Raw genomic sequence first — 18615 nt, forward strand, 5'->3', positions numbered from 1 at the left:
GTACCGAGGAGTGTCATCAGGAACATGTCAATCGTTTTTCGACTTAAAATACGTGAGTGGCCCGTTTTCAATATATTTAATATGTCTGTGTCTCATGGAAGTTATGTTACTAAAGTATTTTGTCTGTCTGTGTGTCTTTATCTGTTAACTGTACACAGTAAACCTCTATCGATTCGATTTAGATTAAATTTGGTATGGAGATAGTTTGAGCACTGGGAAAGGAAATAAGTAGGATAGGTTTTGTAACATTACAGACACACGACGGAGCCGCACGCATGAGGCATGTAGTTGGTTATATGGATTTTAGCGTTGCTATTATAATAACCTTGGCATGTTAGGATGGGTTAAATCTTGTAATTGAATTATGAAACTAGTTCCTTCTCCACTGAGCTGAACTTTTGTATGCCAACGTAACTTTGGTGACAATGTAATTAATTACACCTTCAAGTTGGTCTGATCATGTAGAGTGAATGTGACACTAGGAACTCAATAATAAATCTAGTTAATGAGTTTCTTGCCTTTGGAATCGCCTAAATAAGAAGTATACACATATGTAATTACATATAAATATTGCGACAATATTTCGTCTTTAGACAGTCCTGCATTAAATGTTTGAATCTAAAATTAAATGGCCTTAAAATATTTTTTTACGTTTTAGTTATATTTCTCTTCTAAATAGTCAATATCTGTTTTCTCTGTTAGGTTGAAAATCGCTTAGTTTACACAACATGAGGTTGAAAGCATTGGCGATTATTTGATCCCCGCATTTGTCAAATATGATCGAGGTGCGCGAGGTGTTGTTCGTTTTGTCGACACGCGATGGGGCGATAAGCCAGAGCTTGCCACTTGTTATTTGATGGGAGGTCTGCGGCCTTTTTCATTTTAATTTTCGCGCTGCGTTTTACATTCGCACATTACATGCGTCTTTACAGTAAGTATACTATATTTATTTTCCTCGCACCTTTTCAATTTTTGCAATATTAGAAAGAATGCGAATGGATTCCAAACTTATATAAGTATATGTTTTATAATAACTCAATACACGGACATCTCTACATGTGGTACCCTTCTTCATTCCATGTTTGCAAATATGTATTATAAGTGGCATGTCGTAAAAATGACAAAGTTACATTTATCGCTGGCACGACACAGACCCGTAAGTAATGTGTTGTCGCATCGTATGGGTTTGTCAGCGGGCAATCGGCGATTTATTCAACTGCCGCGTTGATTATTTTATTAAACACATTTTTCCAGTCGCATTAAGGTTTATGGGTGGGGATATATCCTAATTATCATTGTCAAAGGCCGAGCGTACCATGCATGATAGTATTTTTAACGTGTGTTAACTTATGACTTACATGTTGTTTGAGTTAAAAAAAATAATTAATTATAAATTGCTTTTTCGTTGAGTTTACAAATGTAAATTTCAGTTTCTGCTGCAATTAGCATTCAAAACGTCAGTCATCATCATCAATAAGGTGCGTCCAAATGATACCAGCGCACCATTATTTATTTCACCTACTGTATCGTTCGACACGAAACATGAATGTGCAGCGACAACAAAAACATTTAGCTTAAACTAACAGTAGTCCGCAAAAAATATCATTTTAGGAATAATACTTGCATACTTAACGTGATTTTTTATTCGTGTAAGTAGGCAACGCAAAGAGATATTTCTACTATGCAGTCGTTCGCTTTAGGTACTGTAATATTTTTCTATACTTACATTACTTGCGCATAAGTTTTATGAACTTACAGATTATTTTCTTTGTTGTGGTAACTTGTGATGGATTAGACATAGTTGGCGATGCTCCAGAGGGAACTGAAATGACCTTACTTAGAGAACTTTCGTTTACATGGATAATTTATTACTGTTACGATTTTCCTAAATATAACCGACAATAAATAAAAACATTCATTGAATCATTCATTGAATTGAATTGATTAGCTTTTCGGTGAAGGAAAATATCGTGAGGAAACCTGCATACATCTGAGAAGAAATTCAAAAGGAGGTGTAGGTATGTGAAGTCCCCAATCCACATACGGTTAGCGTGGGGACTATAGCCTATGCGCTCTCACGCATGAGAGGCCTGTGCAGTGTGCCCAGCAGTGGGACGTATATAGGCTGAAATTATTATTATTATTCATTCAATCTAGGCATTCAAAATCATTTCAAAAAAAAATGTGGGCCCTCAGGTGTAATGTTTTTGCTCTCAGTACGATTATGTAGGTGTACCGGTACCGGTGCGTGCAAATTCAACTCTTGCGATCGAGAATTACGATTGTCATTTATATCGTAATGGATTCTATTTAAGATCAAGGATCATCTCTTCGATTTTATTGCTTTACTAGTGCTATATATTTAATTCTCAATACGTTTTGAGGGCTTCGTATTACAAAGCGTCAATTTGTGATATTGTTACCTGTCAACGATTTTTTATTCTCATAAACAATATACAAGTCGTTGATTTTGTGCTACTTTTTTCTTCATAAATGATTTATGGCATGCTTCATAGAGGTAAATTATTTATACGACTCGTTTGTTATTTTATGTCGTCTTATATCTTCCCTTCTTTATCCCGTATAATGTGAGGGAGGTAGAGTAGGTAAATTCAGTTGTGCTTAAATCGCGTAGTAAAATACGTACCAAAATGTGTCACTAAGATGTTTTCGTTTTGAAAAGGAAGCTCAAACATGATCATATTGATGGCGTGATACGTGCGTCGAGCTGCAGTCGTGAAAATCCGCGACTCCGATAAATTCCTTTGTTCGCTTTGCCTTTTATTTGTTCCGGCTCTTCGTTAATTGGAAACGGCACTAAGATGCCGGAGGTTGTGAGTGTTTGACGTCATCCTTTTGGACTTTGTCGTTCACAATTCACAATATAACACCTCGGCTAAATCAAATAAATTATATTCTTGATAAAGAATTTTCACGGCTCCCTTCATCAATTGTCAAAACAAACCATTTAATTCACTGAGTAATTGCGGTCATAATTCCATATTTAACTACAAGCCAAGCGATACATTGCTTACAACTCTTACAAGTCACTCTTTCGCGGTCGGCATAAGTAATACATTTTTGACTTATTCCATTTCTCAGGTAATTTACAGTACCACGTTACAATTGTACGCTCGACAGTTTGTTCAGCAATTAAGTCGTCTTTCTCGGAATCGGCAGAAGAAGATGTTGGTGTTTCGCAACTTTCTCGTGTCATCGTTTAATTTTGTTTTAATCGCTCTCATAAAATGCCAAGCCTTGATCAAGTAGTGATGATCAATATTTATTCGCAGTTCCCAGTATCAACAATTTATTGAAATTAACCCACTGTTAATTTATAAAGGCCACCGGCGAAACCAAATTGAAAATTAACCCCATTTAGACACACCTCCTGGCGTTCCCATTTTATTCTTAATCTTTTTACATCATGTCAACACCCGTCGATAAATTATGGCCACTCTAAACAACCTATTATTATGGGGCCTGACATTTTATTTAAGATAATTTTAGGCAAAATTGAAAATTTTACACAAAATTCCTGGCCCGCGGTGCAACAGAAATGGGTTTTCGAAATTTATGATCGTCGATTTTGGGGACCACTTATTCCAAATTCTCTTTTTTTATCAATTAGTTTGTTGAATTATGTAAAATGATGCGAAGACTATTAGAATTATTTTCACCGGGATATGTATGTAGTATTACCCTGCGTATATTTTCGAAACAAATTGCTTGGTTTGAAATGCCTTATCTAACTCTAACAGGGATGTCCAAACTCGAAGTTTGGTCTCATAGAGCCGTCAGCGCCTGAAGTTCGTTGACACCAGTCAGGTAGGGCTGGGCAGTGATTGATCTGCGCCCTTATCAGCGCCCGTCGCCTACATGCGGCTCTCTCAAAGACGCATTGTCCGGAGTACCGAGTTCGGACTTACGGTGCCTTGCCTTGCGCTAATGACTCTTACCTCGCTTGTGTTTACTATGTTAATTTCTCTTCCTTGTTTCAGGGTGTCCAGGAACACAATAAGGCTATAAAAGAAATGTAAGTATACCTCTATGAGTTATAGTGTTACGGTGAAAGGACATTGGTAAAATAAGCCCATAAGCAAAAGAGTCGAAACGTAGCGCAAGCGAAGACAACTAATTATTTATATTCGAAGTTTGGGCGATTACTCAGACTTAAATATCTCAGTTTTGCGATGAAAAACTGAGTGCTTACAATAAAAAACCCACTATTATGTCATATCAGTCAGTCCTGCTATTTTTGGGCCCAAATTTAGAGTTGCTCAGTCTTGCCATAAAATTCGTAAATCGATTGCCGCTTTATATCATTCTTTTCAGACACATGTTTTATAAGACATTGCAATTATTAAAATTGGACCTATCAGAACGTCAGGGAAGCAGGTCGTGACACCTGACCCTTGAGTCGTGTTAAGTGGGAAGTAAATTGAATACTGATGTAAATTGGGTGTGATTTACACTTCAACTCACGAAGGAGTTATTCCAGTCTCATCATTGAAAGAATCTGATTTCTTTTAAATTATTTTATTTAGTTATGGATCCTCTGTATAAGGGCGCAATAGAGCTATACTTATATTTTTAAAAGCATCAAAAAATGCACTCCGTTGGGTGAGTCAAGTTCTGAGCAAACCTGTTTTATTTGATCCGAAAATTTATTAAATAAAAGGATCGTTAAGAAACATATACGCAAAACATTTAGTTCATAAGTGTAAAATGTTTAGTTGCCTTAATGCGGCGTTATAATTTTCCAAATAATTTAAAATTTTGAATATTGTTTCAGATGGGACATCAAAACGCTCCTGAATAAATTGCCAAATTTGGGAGCTGTAGTGGACCTAACCAACACGGCGCGCTATTATAACCCAGGGGTAAGTATGATTACCTTTATATTTATTTATATACCCATACTGAAATTGCCTTGAAGTTTATTCCTGTCTACTGGTGCAGTATAATCATTATTTGAATTGCCGTATACTTGGGCGACTTATAGGATTATATATGTTGGCGGCCAATCGTAAGATCAGGCAGATCGTAATGTTCCTGTGTAATGTTTTGACGATAGTCACATTAAACCAATAGGTAGGATAGGTTCGTTAGGTTGCTTCATATGCCCGAAGGGCAACCTGCCCTGTCGACTCAGAGAACGGGTCAAAGATTTTCACGTTTCACGATATGCCTAGGAATTTCACGATATGCCTGATCTTACGATCGGCCGCCGACATCATATACACGTAGGAGCCAAAAAATAAGGATCATGATTAATTAACCTAAACGGTGGTACCAAACCTAACATACGAAAAACTGATTGATTGTCTACTTACTATAATAGTGTCCTAAAGTCATAGGGGCTAGACTATAGTACACATACCCAACATTTCATGGTACCATTTTGCGTCATTATTTTTGCAGCAATTTATCAAGGATACATTGCAAAATAGAAGTACCATATAGACATGACGTCTTCATAAACACTACCTTTAGTGCGTTACTCATAATGAAAAGTAACAGCCATATACCAAATGAGACGACATGCTTACACCAGAATTACGACTCGTAGTTACAGGTTAGCCTGTAGTACAGACTACATAATACTGTTGCAGATATGTAGTCTCGTCGAACAATACTCTACGCTGTCCGCATTGATCGCAGCGCAGCTTCCATGAACACATATCATTTATTCTTTGCGCAAAGAGAAAAAATATTCATGCTTTCGATATTTGAAAGTTATGTTATGCACATTTTTATTAACAAGAGCTGTTCAACAAATAGGTCATAAAATAGATGATGAAAACGATGCTGTATTATTATACAGGTATCTGACAAAATACAAATTGGACTAAGAAATTGGACAAGTGGAATACCCTCGCCGGGATATTTATTTGTTGGTGTCATATCTGCTGTTATGCACATAATCTGCGTCTGCAGGGCGCCCCGTGCGTGCCAGCATACCGGGAAGCCGTTAAATAATGCTCAGTTTTACGATTCAAAGTCACAGTTTCCACGACGAACTACGCTTTGTTCGTACTTAGGTATGGCTGATTGCTTTGCATACATCCTTCAGTATAATCCTATCGTAAAGTGGCGTTTTCACGGCGCGGCAGTGCGAGTGGTAACTGACCAGACCTGGAGCATTAATTATCAAGTCCTTTGTCTTTGGGTAATCAACTACCTCTGCTGGTGATGGTTGAGTGCTATTCTCAGTTACGTTCTAAGCAAATGCTTGTACATGGTAGAGCGTAAATCTTTTTAGCCGTTGTGCATAACTGTAAAATATGACAGGTAAACTATTCAGTTTATGGCATTAGCCGTACAATTAAAACAGCAAAACATATTTTTTACCTACTAAAACTACGTTTTGAATTATGAATTCATGATAATAGTATTTGAAAATATCACTAATTTTGTTTTGTTTATAATTGAAGGAAACCTAACCAATGCAACTCAGTTCCAAACGACTATAAGCTTTGTAGTGACCATAATATCGTCGGGTGACAAGCACTCACTGAAGTACTATCAAAAAATTTAAGTAACAATGCACTTTATTACACTAGTAACACACGCTTTATTGTCCAATAATTTCAATGATGTTAGTTAGTGACTTTAGCTTGTCACCCGACGATATTATGATTGAAAATATTGAAATGTATGGTTACAAGCGTAACAATTAAATAATAAATAAGTGTTACACGCTTCGGTCTGCGTAATCACTTAAAAGCTGTAAAGTAAATCTCCGCTAGTCTTTACAATTTAACCACGTTTTATGCAAAAACATTATGAAAAAAGTATGCTCTCTTAATCGCGCATTGCATACTTTCCGATATGATCGTCGACGACAGGTCGGTGTCAAGACTGTCGAGTGTCGAGCACTTGCTCCGCCGCCGTGTCATCGCCTGTCACCTCGGATTACTTGTACGGTTCCTCATAGACACGTGAGACCTTCAGTAGAAAGTTCGATTTGCGCTGTTAAAAACAAAACATAATTATTAAATTACCGTAAACAATTCCTTATGTTGATTAGTTCGCTTGGCCCATATTATCGTTCTAGAGTAGTCTAGAATCTAGACAGTTTAGTATTAAGATTGCCAAGCAATTATTCATTGCCTTTGATTACTCGACTATCGCTGTGTTGTACTGGTGCTACCGATCCATAGAAAATGCTTATAAAAACAAGTGAAGTTGATTTTCCTATGGTTAGATTATGGTGCGGAATGGAAAACTCCAGTTCGGTAAAAAGTATGCTCTCCTAATCGCGCATTGCACACTTTCCGATATGATCGTCGACGACAGGTCGGTGTCAAGACTGTCGAGTGTCGAGCAATTGCTCCGCCGCCGTGTCATCGCCTGTCACCTCGGATTACTTGTACGGTTCCTCATAGACACGTGAGCCCTTCAGTAGAAAGTTCGATTTGCGCTGTAAAAACAGAACAAAATTATTAAATTACCGTAAACAATTATTCCTTATGTTGATTAGTTTGCTTGGTTAATCTGGCCGATGTTATCGTTGTAGACAGTTTAGTGTTAAGATTGCCCAGCAATTATTCATTGCCTTTGATTACTTGACTATCGCTGTAATGTACTGGTGCTACCGATCCATAAAAAATGGTAGTAAAACAAGTGAAGTGGCTTTACCTTTGGTGAAATGGTGCGGAAATGAAAAACTCCAGTTCGGTACATACCTACCTGTTCTAAATAAGTACCTGTAGGTACCTACTCATAAACGCAAACCTACATTCTTTATTTTTCATTTCTAAGTATAAGCGCAATAAAGTTCGTCTTTCAATTAATACGACATATCATACGAGAACATGGTAAATAATTGAATGATGTTTCAAAACGGGTTATTGTATTTTTTATGGTTAGGGCGGCAGCATTTAGCTAAGTGTTTTATATAACTGTTTTTTGATGTTATTATGTCTACCTGCTCTACAAAAATAGAGATAATCTAAGTTAAATATACATATCAATCAAGCAAAAATTCTAAATTGACATCAGCACCAGCGTATGGATTTATTTAAATTGAACGATTCAATTCCGTTGCGTCACATATAATCTGACGAGTTGTCATCGGCTGACAGCGATTACTCGCGTTTACCATTCGATTATTACGTCGTCGGACACATTTATGCTTCACTTGTTACGTGTAATCTCTATGCGTTACAATTTTAATTGACTCAGTTACAATTATTAAAACTCGATCGTTTCAAACTTGTTTTTGTAGCTGTCATATGCAGCTGTTTCGTTATTTTTATTTTACTGTATGATTCTACGTAGTCGTAGTCTCTTAATAAAAGTTAAGAGTGCCATTGTGATCGCTTGACTCTTTTACACTGTAGCTGAGGGGCTACCGCCAAAACCGAAATTCGCAAATTGCGGGAATCTTTCTCTTTTACTCCAATGAAGGCGTAATTAGAGTGACAGAGAAAAATGCCCGCAATTTGCGAACTTCGATTTTCGCGGTTATAGCCCTGAATCAAGCACGACTTTTACTCAATACTTGTAAGATTTGCGTTTTTGTATATTTACGATAATACATAAGTATCTCAGTTTAAAAGATGTGGATTTTATTATGCAACATGTGGTTTTACTGAAATTCGACCTCAAGGTCCTGAAAACTACTAAAGCCGACCACTGACTAACAGTCCGCCGGACGATATCGGCCGGTCAGTTGTTCGGAACTGTTGAATTTTTGTTCTAACTGACAGGCCGATATCGTCCGGCGGCCTGTTAGTCAGTGGTCGGCTTAACTCTGCTTTGTAATCACCATACTGAATTTCGTCTATATTATCATTGTCATTATTATAAACACAATTTTGTCCAAAGCTGCAATTTACGAATGTATTTTTATTTTCTTTACGAAGTGTTAATCGCGATCTTCAAAGTATGAAATGATGAGCAGTGGATGTATCTCTATTACATCCGATTCATTACTTAGTCGGTCGGTTGTAAACGAGCATTGTGATTATTACACGCGGCATTGTCTCTATTCGCACCGCCATGATAGATGAGCATCTGTGAGGAGCAGGCGCATCTCTCGGGGTAATTCCCAGTGCTCCTCGCCGTAATTTCTTCGTACAGTCTAGCACTAGTCAATCATCTGTACAAACCCAGGATGCTATTCGGTAGGTATCGCATCATTCGAACTGTGCGAGTAAATTAAGAATGCGTACACAATTTAACACCAGCGACGGTATCATGGTCGCATTTTTATCACTCGTCATGTCATGCGTCACTTTCGCACTTACATACTTGTTAGAACGTGACAGGCATGATGACAGATGAAAACCGGGCAAGTGCGAGTCGGACTCGCGCACGAAGGCCAAGGGTTCCGTACCAAAAAGCAAAAAAACGGTCACCCATCCAAGTACTGACCACTCCCGACGTTGCTTAACTTTGGTCAAAAATCACGTTTGTTGTATGGGAGCCCCATTTAAATCTTTATTTTATTCTGTTTTTAGTATTTGTTGTTATAGCGGCAACAGAAATACATCATCTGTGAAAATTTCAACTGTCTAGCTATCACGGTTCGTGAGATACAGCCTGGTGACAGACGGACGGACGGACGGACGGACAGCGAAGTCTTAGTAATAGGGTCCCGTTTTACCCTTTGGGTACGGAACCCTAATAAAAAGCCTACCATGTTAGCCCTACAGGTGAGATGATTTTGTCAGAGCAGTTATGAAATAGGTACATAATTATGTTCAGTGTGTATTTATTACATTCCCCTCAAATTTTTACGATTAACCTAAAAACCATGAGGAAACCTGATAATGCAATGCAATCACAACAAGGACTAAATATCCCATAGGTATGGTTAGGTCAGATGGCATTTGCTTTCGTAAGTATAATTTCTATGCCAATTTCACTCTTCGAATAAGGTAACTAAATGTACCCAGGGCTCCTTTCGAAAAGCCAAGCCACCAGGAAAGCGTCTTTAGATACGAAAGATGATGGCAGTCGTCAAGGAACTTTAACATATATGCCATTGATATAAAATGTAAGTGAGACCGGGGGTGGTAACTACTGGGAATAACCCAGCTCTCGACTTTCTAGCGCCTCGTATTCCGCGGTATTTCTCAAGTACCTGCTTAATTCTTTAACAACTTGCATGCTAACCTACATAATATAGAGTGATACATTGTTTGTTATCCACCTATGAACAATTAAATCTTATAGATAAATTACACGGTGCTGGCCCACCGCGCAGTGTGAATTATACAAATGTATTTCATTGGAATTCTATTTATTTATTTATGGTAAATAGGCGCTCACTTTTTTGTCTGACGCAATAATGTCATTTAATTGATACAGAAAACCTTTGGTCGTAGCTGCGTATATTTTTATAGATCGATAACAAAAACTTCATATTCCTTCGTTTATGAGCACGAGCCTATTTAAATCACAATCCCTCTCTGTTCACGTGCCTTTTCATTTGTTTTAGGAGCTACGAGAAGCCGGCGTTATGCACAAGAAAATTTTAATGCCTGGCAGAGTAATACCGCCCGAGAACAAAGTGACACAGTAAGTACCCGCGTTTGACGTATCCAACGCCAACTTTTCTGGTAGCCTGGCTATTCAAAAATAAACCTTTTTCCCTCGCGGTAAAGCAACATAGATATCAGAGATAACTTGGTAGTTTACAGGTTCACATTCGATTAATTGCCCTTTCATGCGAGTATCTTCGTTTGAGGTTTAAACCCGACCGAGTAGAAAGGCTCTCAGATGTTTGTTTTGAGTGAGCTTTGATTAATACGCGAAAATATTTTAATAGGAATATTTCAGAAGTATGTAGAAGTAGAAAATTTTCCATTTTCATATATCTCTATATTTAGTTAAAATATTTTTAGAAGAGAATTCTATACTTTTACAAATTGTTCATTCAAAATACTGATTGCAATTAAATTGTGTCCATATAGTATTTCTCATGTATATTTATGTTCGATTGTCGTGATCCCGACGTCGTGCCCGCGGCACTAGTCACTGAGGATGCGCTTACGCCCCGATACGGCGCGCGTAAATCAGTTCTCGCGAGCCATCGATCAAAGCACCAAGCTCATGTTATCGTTTTGTGTTCTTCGCGGATTTTAATTTGAACCGTCGAATTGGCGCCATTCGTAGACCGAATATGGTTAATGTTATAAATCTTGGCGTGGGCCGGCGGCCCGCCTGAGGCCGCACCGCGTCTATAGAACCACTAAAGTGGTACTACGGTGGTACTCGGATTCAATTGGAGCCGGTCACATCTAGCGCCGCTGTTCGACGTCGTCTGCCGCCCACGCGAGCTCTCGGAATTTGAAAGGCATTTGTCGCTGCCCGCGCCGTCACGTACAACGGCTGCCCTGTAAACAAATATTTTATTAAGTTATTAATTTCCCGATACTCTATTACATATTGAATAATCGAGTATGATAATGGTCTTTGGCTCATTTGGTTTTGAAACGTTAATTAAATGAGCATTAATATCATCAGGTTAAATTTGGACTGTATAAATAAACCAAAAAAATCTTACGACTCCAATCAGTTAAAATATGCTTGTCTTGAATACTTGGACGATAATTACAATTCATTTTACCAAATATACACGGATGGGTCAAAAGATAAAGAATGCGCTGGTGCGGCATTATATGATCCTCAAACTCATTCATCAATGAAATTCAAAATATGTAGCGATATTTCAAACATGCAAATAGAACTTATTGCTATTGCAGAGGCATTATCTTTAATTCAATCGATTCAGGGAGATAATTTTGTAATATTGACCGATTCAAGAAGCTCGCTCCAACATTTGGCTCGATGCACCTCGAAGTCTCGAGGAGCACCGATAGCCTATTCAATTTTGAAAACAATATTGATGTTAGGAATGCAGTCTAAGACCGTCAAGCTACAGTGGATTCCATCCCATATTGGCATTACGGAAAACGAAACGGTAGATATACTGGCAAAAGAAGCATATAGCGACGGGATAGATTTTCATTATATACCTACCTTTTCTGACCGTCTCAGACTGTCAAAAGTACACTGTCGTGAACTATGGTGCGAGTTTTTTGACCAGAGATCGCGCGAAAAGGGGATATGGTACAAAATGGTTCAGCCACAACTTCCACGCGCACCTTGGTTTGAAGACTGTAATCTGAATCGTATGGAAACAGCACTTGCTATGAGACTCCGAAGTGGACACATACCATTAAACAAATTTGCTTACATGATGCGTAAAGTTCCATCACCAAATTGTTCTGAGTGTGATGTAGAGGAAGACGTATATCACATCCTAATGGAATGTGTTCGCAACGAATCAGTTCGCCGAGAGATTGAAGATGATAACTTTTTTAAGATTGGTGGATGTAATTATATATTATCCCAGCCGTTGTCAGAGGCTGCAAACTTAATTTATAAGCTGGTAAATGTAGGTTTAAGTAGACGATAAGATTTATGTAGTATAAACAGAGCGACATCGTCACTCAGTGACAAAGCTCTTTCAATAAAGAATAAAAAAAAAAAGTTATTAATTTCCCGATACTCTATTACATATTGAATAATCGAGTATGATAATGGTCTTTGGCTCATTTGGTTTTGAAACGTTAATTAAATGAGCATTAATATCCATCGATGTTTACGGTGATAGCTCTACATAGAAATATTGTAGTATAAGTTGATGATTAACACAAGGATAAGTGTTTCTCTAATGGGACTTAATTGATAGCGATAAAACTACAAAGGACAACCAACATAGCCATAGCAGATTTCATTTCCAATAAAGCAGAGTAAAACTGTAAGTTAACGAAAAGATTATCACCGTCATTTGTCTAGTCTTTTGTCCGTCCAAGGGTCCTTTGGCCGGGCGACTTCGCCATAAATAACCATTGGCATTTCTAAGATAGTTCGTCTGTTATCGGGCGAGAGGACCTCGGATCTGTTTGTTAACGATAGACAAATGCGCCACCCGTACGGTAACGCTACTCGCCTCTCGGGATACCTCTAATGACACCACTATGTTTAGAGGACTAATTTGATGACACGGGAATTGCTTACGTGTATTTGTAAGCGATGTATAAGAATTCGATGGTGAAGAATGATAAAGAAACGACTTGCATTCCGCTTACTCGTAATTTACGGAATTTAAGCAAAGTTGTTTAACTTATGTATCCGGATATAGCCTCTCTTTTCTTTTTTCACGTTTTCATAGAATCTGCGTCCGGTTATGGAAGTGTACCTACGGTTCCCGTAGCTTTGGCGTAATTTTATGGTCACAGTTCTACTCTAACCTAATCCACTTTTCTGGCAACAGTTCGTTTTCGTGGGGGTCGCAGTTCTAACCTAATATTACCAAATCGCATAAAGGTATTAACATTCGTCGAAAAACAGTTCTACCATCGTAGGTAGTTTATGCCAGATGCGTTTCGTCTCATGGAAGTTATGCAACATAGGCGGAATTTCGTTGATAATATACAATGTGTATAAAATATAATAATCAAATAAATCCATTAAAATATAATGATTGTTCTAACACAGGCTAATAATACCAGCAAGAAGTTACGCATGGAAGCAACAATATCATAGCCTAGGCCTTCACCCTGACCTCTGGGATCGGCGGCGATCATCAGCTCGTAATGATGCTCGCGGCTCGCGTGCCTTCGCCGGTCCATTTATCACCGCCATATTTTTACTTGTTTCCATGTCGTCTGTCGACAATCATGTCGTCATTACAAGCCCGTGTACCCATCACCCCGTCAATAAATTGTTACCGACGCCGGTGGTACGGTTTGTACGATTAATACGTTTTTATGGTTCGACTCCCAATAATTTATTCCTAACACGAATTTATTTACGCTTGCTGGTAAGTACGTGTTACATCGCTCGTCCTTTGATCTAGGATTAAGCTTGTACTCGTCTGGCGATACAACCGTCAGGATTTATAATATCAATTCAAGTTCTTTTGATAATATTATGGTCAGTAGAATAGCTAAGCAGTTAATCTTTTTGTAGAAAATCAAAACTACTGGCCATGCAGCTGTGGAGTATGAGATATAGTGTATTGCATTTTTGTAGCGTTACCTAATATTTATACATCGGAGACCGTACCAATGTACATTATCTAGTCATGCTAAATCCGCTTTTAAACATTTTTTCGCTAATATTTTTTGTTGAAGTTTCGATTAGCGCATGATTGAGAGTTATCACGAGACAATTTGACATAGTGTTAAGTCATTTCTTATTTTTGGTGGTTCTCTCAGTGTCGAGACTTGCTACTAAAAAACCTTGTTGTGACTTTGTGAAGACGGACTAATTGTTTGCTAAAACAGCCGTGTGACGTCAAGCCGTGGCTTGGAATTTCCAAATTTAAGCACAATACATATAAATTGGTGTTTACGCGATCATTAAATTTAACGGAAGGTGTTAGAATTGTACATGTTAAGTGGCTATTATGCCGTTAGTAGGTAGCAGGTTGATAATGTTCTCGAAGCATTGTGAAAATCTTCCTAAAACTATCGCTGTAAACTAAATTGCGTAAATGACTTTTCTTTAACTTGTTTATGGGTAATGTATGTTATAATATCGATTAAAAATTTACAAAAAGTTTAGAATTTTTCAATCCGTACTTTCCAAATATCACAAATGATCAAAATATTTGTCGAACTCTCGGCACAAATACGGGATCCATAGATCTACAGGATTTCTAAGCCAGGATTTACGAGCACAAGTCCTTTAAAATACTTTATCGCGCTAAGGTGTTGAAACTAAACTCTCGTTGTGATTGTTTGTCGAGTAAAAGTCCAGTGTAAATCAATGTAAGATAGGAGACTTCCTAGCGTGATAACAAACACATAAATACGGCGACCGCCAGCCATTGTCCAAATTTACTGCCACTAAGCCTTCCACCAACATTGTCGGTTATTTTTCTACGCGACTGTACAGAGAATATTAGAATAATAGAAACTGTTTATGCGATGTATAATTCAACATTCTGTGAAAAGATTTTTCGTGTTTTTTTACCCATTCTGCCAAATATGCTACATTGTTATTTATCTCTTTCTTTGGGTAAATTATGTTTCTTTATCACTATGATAATTTACTTATTTTATCACATCACTGAAAATATTAAGTAAAACACTATTTCTTGTACAACTCCATTATGTACCTCCAAAGTGTAGATACGTCGTAATCGCTTGTAATACGGTCGATAAGGAAATAATTATCGATATCCTACTATAATGCCCCTAATAATACTGCTAAAGTGGCTATTACCAGTGGTTACACCGTTTTATTCGGAGTAATCATCGGGCCGACCTATTCTTTTATTATGTTAGAGGTATGTAATGTATGTAATCAGTTGTTTAGACCACACATGCGCATGATTGAGCGTATTGAGACATTCGACAAGTACGTATTAATACTCATGGACTTATCAGGGATACTGGAGCTTTCGAAATTTCTACCTGCGCCGTACATAACTTAATTAAGCGGTTACGAAACGCTTTTAATACACTTACGGTCATAAACATGTTTACTCTTCTTTAGCTTATGTCAATGGAATAAGGTTAAAATGTGTATACATGTTTTTGACCGCGACTGTAAATAATTTGATTAGACCGCGCTCTTGTTTTAGACGTGATTATTTTCTTGCGTCGACCGATAACTTGTTTTTGGTTCGGTTACAAACTGTACTTAATAATATTCAATTATGTTGATACTGCTTGATAATTATTGCATGCACGTACTTTGTGTCTTTTGATTGACACGCTTGTTGATCTTATATGAATCAGCGCCTATCGTTTCCTTAAATATGTATCTACATAATTTTATGGCAAATGTAGCATCATCGATTACCGATCATTGAAAAACCGTTTAGAGTGGCGCGTGTGTGAAAATGTCTCAATTACATACGATTTGAGAGCGGATGTCGCACGGGCAGCAGAATATCGAGCGTGTGAAAATACCTCCGCGCGAGTTGGTCGATATAATTATCGAGTAGCCGCGATTCTGATGGATACTAAGTAATAGTCAATATTTTCAAGCGTTATATCCTATTTATATAAATAAGGACGTACAACATCTTTGTTAGGTACTCACTCAATTTTTCAATTTAGTTTTTGGCGCCAGTATCTACTTATTTTTTTGTAAGTGTTGTGACACGATAACCAATTTCAAGTCTTGGTCTCAACAATAATATGAAATCTGTCAGGACTGATATTATCGCATTGAGGCATTGAGCCGCCCAGACTTCTTATTTGTTGACCAGCATACTCTTTACTTATTGTAATGGACCATATTTAATGTACCGTAGAAGAATTATTTTATGTGATCGCAATAGTAATATTTAGTTGTCAATTTAGTATGACATTATCCATGACTAGACTAGCAAATTGGATTAATTGCTTAGCAAATCACATTTAGCTGGCACTTGAAACATTTACTAAATTACTCATACAATTTAAATACTTTAAGCGGAATGTTCGAAATACAACACCGATGTGTCATTGGGGTTTTAATTAATCCAGGAAACAAATTGAAAAATATGATGTTCCTTAATTGTTTCATAAATTTAATGCGAGATGACTAATGCTGTTTTGAATGATAAAATTACTCATTCTTTTCATAATAAAATTTCGAGTATTTAGTATTTGGTGCCTGACACCGTGGATCTTACGATCGGCCGCCGACATATGCAAGATCAAATGTAGTATGCGGTATCGTAGTAAATATTCATATGCCGTTTTGTTATGCGATGTCGACCAGCGCCTGATTAATTTGCACATCCCACATATGTTTATTAGCTGATGAATACGCATTGTTGTGATTAATGATTCCTACCGAATATATTCCATATCCGAACTAATTGGTCTTATGTCTTAACTTGACATATAAAACGTTATTCACGTTATACTTATGGAATATGGAGGCATATTCTAATTCAACTTGATGTAATTTGGCTGACAGTTTAGGTCAGGTTCTGAAATTCTTCTTATTCTTGATAGGTGTAAATTATGTTTAGTTTGTTTTAATTAACATTATAGTGAGATTTAAGAATGTTGAATTAAATGTTACTTCAGTAGTTCTAGTAAATTTATATAAATTAAACTGGTCTCGACGTCAAAGTAACACAGTTTTATAGTATCTCATATATCGTGAACGTCTTTTTAAATATTGTTATATGGAATTGGTGATCAAAAGTATTCAGGAACACGAATACGATGTCATCAATGTAGCCAGTAATCGTTAAGTACTTTAACATTCAAATCGCCTCCAAGCCTTACATAAAGGACTATTTCATTTCAAATTACAATAAAACTTTATTAGATAATACAATTGTAGCAACCACAGCCTCCTCTATTTGTCAGGCGCCGCAAACAATGTAAATGTTACTCATGTACTATTTTAATGTATAGTTATAATAGGCATAACCACAAAGGACACGTTCCGGGAACCCAGCATAATCGAGACGTAACAGTTGTGTTCAAAACATTAATGCCTGTGATTCAGAATGTAATTGAGACAGTTTTTAGTGGGTAGTTGATGCAGCGAACAGTTTATGAACAGTAGTTACCCAACATGTTTTAAACTGTTGAATCGCTATTACTGTAAAACGACACTAGTATTTTAGTTGGTGTCAGAGTTGTCAGACTAAACCTGACTTGATAGAGACTCATACAAGACTCATTGCTAGAGAAAATTTTGTACCTAAAGGCTGGATTACGAATAAAGTTTTAGATATTTGTATCCCTACAGCTTCCGGAGAGTAAACCTATCCGATTCCCAACATTTGCTTAGGTTTGTTTGTGAATTTGTGTAATTTTATTACTGTAAGGTTGGTACGTTACGTTTGGCAAATCGGGTTTTCCTTTTTAACAAAAATCAATATCTTTAGCAAGAGAAGAAAAAAAAAAGACAATTCATTCAAAAGTCATTTCATTCATTAATATTGATTGTGGAAACTAATATTGCTAAAATAGTTTGCGGCAAGTTAATATTTTTGATGTTTGACGCTTACTAATTAGAAATAATTTGTCACGTTGGGCTGATTAAGTAACATTTCTGTATATACAGTCGTGTTCCGAGGGTCGTTTTGCAGCCGTTGGTGATCCCCCAAGACAACGATGACTATGATTACTGTTCCGTCTCGGTACACTGTAGTTGCGGTTTGATACCGGCGCCGCAGTACGTTTGATGTGCCCCGCATGATTCACCCGTTCATGGCCTATGGCCTCATGGCAGATCTGGTTAGCATACGTTTCGGTATGCTGTGCAGTCCGTTTCCGGCCTATCTCCCAGACGCTAGAACACTATTGCAAAATTCATTTATTTTAATGCTAGCGTTTAATAGCGGCTTAACACCCACTTTCAAATGTCAACTCCGCTATTGTATCATTGTTTTTTGTTTTTAGAATAATAAATTTACTTAAATGTTGATTTGGTTTGTTATCCTTCGGTTATCGATCCAATTGGTATTATCCAGCTTAAAATTTGTTTATTTTAAACCCTAAAATTTGTGTAGTTTGTAGTTTTGTATATCGATTTATGTGGTTTATTTTGCCGTCTCGTCCATTGTAAAAAAATTATATAGTTCCTGTACACACATCAAACACAAGCTTTCATATCTTGTATTTC

General features: G+C 37.2%; 1 protein-coding gene across 2 annotated transcripts in view; it reads left to right on the forward strand.

Moving 5' to 3' along the window:
• LOC134668112 (RNA/RNP complex-1-interacting phosphatase) overlaps positions 1–18615 on the forward strand; it is a 78417-nt gene that overhangs the window by 41023 nt on the left and 18779 nt on the right. For both annotated transcript variants that reach the window (XM_063525610.1, XM_063525611.1), the window contains exons 3-5: positions 4002–4036; positions 4796–4883; positions 10454–10533. In XM_063525610.1, coding sequence (XP_063381680.1) covers positions 4002–4036; positions 4796–4883; positions 10454–10533 — 203 coding nt within the window. The remainder of the gene's footprint in view (positions 1–4001; positions 4037–4795; positions 4884–10453; positions 10534–18615) is intronic.

This window comes from Cydia fagiglandana, chromosome 10 (assembly GCF_963556715.1).
Source record: "Cydia fagiglandana chromosome 10, ilCydFagi1.1, whole genome shotgun sequence".
Taxonomy (NCBI): domain Eukaryota; kingdom Metazoa; phylum Arthropoda; class Insecta; order Lepidoptera; family Tortricidae; genus Cydia; species Cydia fagiglandana.